This window comes from Trifolium pratense, linkage group LG6, assembly GCF_020283565.1.
Source record: "Trifolium pratense cultivar HEN17-A07 linkage group LG6, ARS_RC_1.1, whole genome shotgun sequence".
In the NCBI taxonomy this organism is placed as follows: Eukaryota; Viridiplantae; Streptophyta; class Magnoliopsida; order Fabales; family Fabaceae; genus Trifolium; species Trifolium pratense.
In genome coordinates this window covers 13,408,218-13,413,543 of record NC_060064.1, presented here as the reverse complement: position 1 = coordinate 13,413,543, position 5,326 = coordinate 13,408,218, and the positions used below count along the sequence as shown (strand labels likewise).

General features: G+C 33.6%; 1 protein-coding gene across 1 annotated transcript; it reads left to right on the top strand.

Moving 5' to 3' along the window:
* Nucleotides 1–885: 885 nt before the first annotated feature.
* On the top strand, nt 886–4,425 carry LOC123888750 (UBP1-associated protein 2A). The gene is made up of 2 exons (XM_045937907.1): nt 886–2,481; nt 4,051–4,425. The coding sequence occupies exon 1, from the start codon at nt 1,011–1,013 to the stop codon at nt 2,472–2,474; it is 1,464 nt and encodes a 487-aa protein (XP_045793863.1). The 5' UTR covers nt 886–1,010; the 3' UTR covers nt 2,475–2,481; nt 4,051–4,425.
* Nucleotides 4,426–5,326: the final 901 nt, after the last annotated feature.

Below are 5,326 nucleotides of genomic sequence, written 5' to 3'. Positions count from 1 at the left end.
TTTATAACTTACTCTTGGAGTCAATATAACTCTCCTCATAATTAAATATGTCATCCTTACAACTTCGGACAATGAATTTTGTGATTTACTCACTTACAAAGAATATAAAACTAAAATTTTGTGATTTCAGGTTCATGCATATGAAAAAAATTCAGTTAGGAGGTGAGAGAACTCACCTTGTGTTCCCCACAATATCATGGTAAAAAAAAATCATTAGGTAAAAAAATTAATTAAATCCATAAATGAAATGTAGATGACCAAAATTGATAAAAATAATGGACCTGTTTGTTTCAGATTTTTCTCCAAAAAAATCTATTTTTCCTAAAAAAATATATATATATATTTTTTATCTTACTTGTGTTTGTTTCATATTTTTTAAAAAATCATTTTAGTAAAAAAATCATTTTTTCATCAAAATGATAATCTATTTTCAATAGTTTTTTTATCAAAATTCATCTTTTTATCATTCATCATCCCTCACCATCTTAAAAAAAAAAAATTTTAATGATTGTAAACAAACGGCAAATAGCTTTAGATTTTTTTCAAAATCTCTACAATAAAAATGATTTTCTTGAAAATGATTTTTTTTTAAAAAAAATCATTTTTCTTAATTCTCAAACAAGCAGGCCCAGTAAAAAAAAAGTGGTGCACAATTTATTCATTTACTTTTTAGCAAAATAACACAATTTCTTAACGGCCAAATCACACAATTTAAGCATATACAGATTTTTTAACACGTGAATTTCACCCAAAAATAATTTGGTATGGTAAGAAAAATATCCGTAAAATAAAATAAAAACAGTGGCGGCTTAAAAAGTGTGGCATTTTTTCGATAAAAAATGTATGACATTTTCGTATAAAAAAATAAAAAAATTTCGTATACACACACACACACCACACTGTTATTTTATTCTATTCTATTCTACAAAAAACACACGTTGCAGTGAGGTGAATGTGATTGATTCCCAAATCTGAAAACCCTAGTAACCACTTTCACTTCCCACACAACAATGGTGAGAAAGAGAAAGCTCGTAACTAAATCTTCTCAACCAGAGGAACCTCCACTCAAGCAACATCAACCGGAACCCGAACCGGTTCCCGAACCAGAACCTGAACCGGAGCCATACATCCCTACCGACGAATACGAAGAAGTTGAAGAAGAAGTTGAATACGAAGAAGTAGAGGAAGAAGAAGAAGTAGAAGAAGAGGAAGAAGAAGAAGAACAAGAAGAAGAAGAAATTCAAGGTGGTGGAGAGTATCAAGACGAAGACGATGAACCGATTCAGAAGCTTATAGAACCTTTCACAAAAGAACAGATCGCGAGTCTTCTTTGTGAAGCTGCTTCTAAGCATCGTGATGTTGCTGATCGGATCAGGAAAATTGCTGATGGAGATGCGTCGCATCGGAAAATCTTTGTTCATGGTTTGGGATGGGATACAACTTCAGCAACCCTAATTAATGCTTTTTCACAGTACGGTGAAATTGAGGATTGTAAAGCGGTTACTGATAAGGTTTCTGGCAAATCTAAGGGTTATGGATTTATTCTCTTTAAGAGAAGAAGTGGTGCAAGAAATGCGTTGAAGGAGCCACAGAAGAAGATTGGGAATAGAATGACGGCGTGCCAGCTGGCTTCTATTGGTCCTGTGCAGCAAACTCCGCAGCCAGTGCCACAGTTGGTTCCGCAAGGCTCGGAGTATACACAGAGGAAGATTTATGTTAGTAATGTTGGTCCTGATCTGGATGGGTCGAAGCTGTTTGGTTTTTTCTCGAGGTTTGGAGAGATTGAGGAAGGGCCTTTAGGGCTTGATAAGGTGACTGGAAAGCCGAAAGGGTTTTGTTTGTTTGTTTATAAGAGTGCTGAGAGTGCGAGGAGGGCGTTGGAGGAGCCTCATAAGGAATTTGAGGGACATATTTTGCATTGTCAGAGGGCAATTGATGGTCCTAAGGTTGTGAAGACACAACAACATCAGCAGTCGTTGCCGCAGCAACATGTGAATCCATTGAATCAATTGAATCCATTGACTCAGAGGACACAATATCAGAGAAATGACAATGTTGGATATGTTGGTGGTAGTAGTCTTGCAGTTAGCCAACCAGGAGGGCATTTAATGGCACCAACAGGACCAGCAGCCGGGTACAATCAGGCGGCTGCCTCTGGGCTGAACCCGGTGCTAACTCCTGCTCTTGGACAGGCGTTGACGGCACTGCTTGCGTCTCAGGGTGCTACTTTGGGGCTGTCTAATTTGTTAGGGAGTCTTGGAACAAGTAGTGGGGTTAATCCAGGTATTCCTGCTGCGGGACATGGAGTTCAGAATGGATACGGTGCTCAGCCTACTATAAGTTCATCAGTTATGGGAGCATATGGGAATACATTGCCACAGGCTGGGTTGCTGCAATACCCGAACCAGCAGATTGGACAAGGTGGTTCTGGAAGAGGCCAATATGGTGGTGCTGCACCTTACACGGGGCACTAGGTGGCAGGTATGTCGAATTGATGGTATACCTTTTTTTCTTTGAATATATTGATTTGTCCTCCTGCAGTTTAGTCTGTTATTTTATTTATATCTGTTGGATGCTATATCTTTTACCTGTGATGAGAAATAGAGAAGCTTTTGGTAAAAAGGTAAAGCAAGCTTGTTTTTTACATCTGTTAGATGCTTTACTTTTCACTTGTGATGAGAAATAGGGAAGCTTTTTGGAGAAAGGTAAAGCAAGCTAGTTTTTTTTTGGGTCTAATAGTATCAAATTTTCAAGGGTCTGAAATAGGATACATTGATTGTATATCACGAGTTCACGCTCTTCCTTGCTTTTCATTTTTGACAAACCAAACTTGTAGTAGTTCCTTGGTTTGTCTTTTTTACGTTCATTAGTTTCCATTTTCTCATGATTTGTCATTTGCGAGATCTCCATTATGATCTTTGTTAGAGTTTAGTATGATGGAGTTCTTATGCTCTTTTTGGAATATGCTTGCTTACTTTTTCACCTTCTAGTTCCTCAGTCATTCTCAGCCAAAAAATAGTCTATGGTTTTTTCTGTGTTTGGTATTCGACGATTACTGTTAGATTGAGAATTAACCACTTCACACATAGTGCGATCAATAACACATTGCATAACAATGTACATGGTTTTTCCTTTAATGCTCATAGCTTTATTTTCAATGGAACACACATCAAATAATTGGACAAGCTTAATTACTTTATCTTGATTAAAAAAAAATTATTTTTTAATTATGATCACACCAACAAAATGGTGGCAACTTTTTGGGTATGTTTTGGATATTTTGACATAAAAGACAAGTAAATTGTTAATATTTTAGAGGAATTATTGTAAATGGTACAGTGGCTCCTGCGTAGGAGGTCTATGTCTAACCCTCTTTGAATTCTTATTTGACAATTTCATGAGAGTAAAGGGGATATGCGTTATTATTTACTCCAAATTTTGGGAAGCAATGAATCTTTGAAGGATATCACATATGATAGAGTGCTTTTTGGAAGCCTCTGTTAAAATGTTGTTTGTAGTCTCAGTTTGATTTTGCAAAGGCTTTGTTTGTTGTTCAGAAATTTTTATTTCTGCTTATTTCTCTCTTGTTTGCACTAACTTCTATAGTCCTATTATGTTCTTGCTTATGATCCGTTTGTGTTTCTTTAACCAATTTATCTATAATATTTTTTCTTGATTTTCTCTCACTAAAGCATGCCTTTTACTGCCTCTTATTTGTTTGGTTAGTGGCGTTCTACTATTTTTGGCTAATAAACATTTTTTTTCGAAGTTTTTTTAATAAATCATTTTGTATCATTACTTTGATATTCACATGTTCAATTGTCAAATCATTTTGAGCTTGTTGTTTGGCTTCTAATATTTTTCAACCAAATTTGCAAAGTCTTTGTTTTTGGACCCTTCCTAACTATTTTCAGCTTAAATTGTTTTTCATGCTTTTTATTTTGGACCCTTCCTAACTATTTTCAGCTTAAATTGTTTTTCATGCTTTTTATTTTGGACCCTTCCTTTCTATTTTCAACTTGTTTTTCATGCTTTTTATTCATTTTGCAGATTCAACATAAGTGCATCAGTCTTTTATTACTGGCATGGTGATTCTTCTGAAGTTTAAGGAGCTGATTCAATTGGCGTGTTTTAAATGAAATATATAACTTAGTACAATGATCAGATTTAATTATCAAACAGTGTTCTGTTTTCACTGCCTACTTTTTCATCTTTTCTTCCATTTCAAAACATTGTATTAAATCGACTTTTAGTTTATCTTCTAAAAACGTATGGAGCTATTTTTAGTAGTACTTTGAACCTATAGTTTTATCTGTTCTATGGTTTGGTATGTTGAACAAATTATATTTTTAATTTTATGTTTGTGTGGACCATTATGCCTCATAAGCTTGGTGTTCAAGAGCTGCTTGCCATTGTTTTATGTTATTGAATGTTGTTTTTCCTCTCTTTTTGATTGTTTAATTTAATTCTTACAATACTTTTTATTTGTTTTTCAAAATACGGTGAAGTGCCTAATATGTTAACTGCCATTTGTTATTGCTATTATCCCCATTATTAAAATTGGTCAGAAACCAATTTGTCAAGTTTTGCTTTTCTTTTGCTTCTGTTTAACAGTATATGAACCTAATTTATTGCAGTTATTTTGCAGGTTTGACAGCCATACATATATATAAATATGCACCAATAATAAATAAAATCAATCAGAATTTAAATCGAAAAAACAAATTTTTTGAAATAAGTTTGATTTTGACCTGCCTGTGAAATTTCCACATTTTTAGAAACTTTTTACATGGTAGAGTTCCTCAATTAGGCATGTCATGCAGGTTTTTCTAGTTTAATTGCACTTTTGGTCTTTCAAGTAGGTAATTTGTGTTTTTTGAATTTAAACCCACAATTCCTATAAATGCTACTAAAAACTCTCTCTTTGTTTCTACTTAAAACCATCAAATTTCAATTTCAACTAAAAATTATTCACAAATTTAGTGAATGTTTTAACTTGTTTCCAAAATCCACCAATAAAAATATCAAATTTCTCCATAATATCACCCCAAGATTTCCTCCTTTTTTACTAAATTTTTAACCTATGATTCTTATGACCAATTTTTTTCTTAAAAATGTATTTCACATTCCAAATTCATCATAAACTTTTTACAATTTTGGATTGAAAATTATAATTTATTTAGGTAGATGAAAATTGATGGCAAGATTGACTTTGCTTAATTTTAAAAACAGGGCTTGATTGGTAAAAAAACTGAGGGATTATAATCACCTGTTGTTCAAATTCAAATAGAGACAAAAAGTGCATAAGATAACTGTCTTTTCTTGG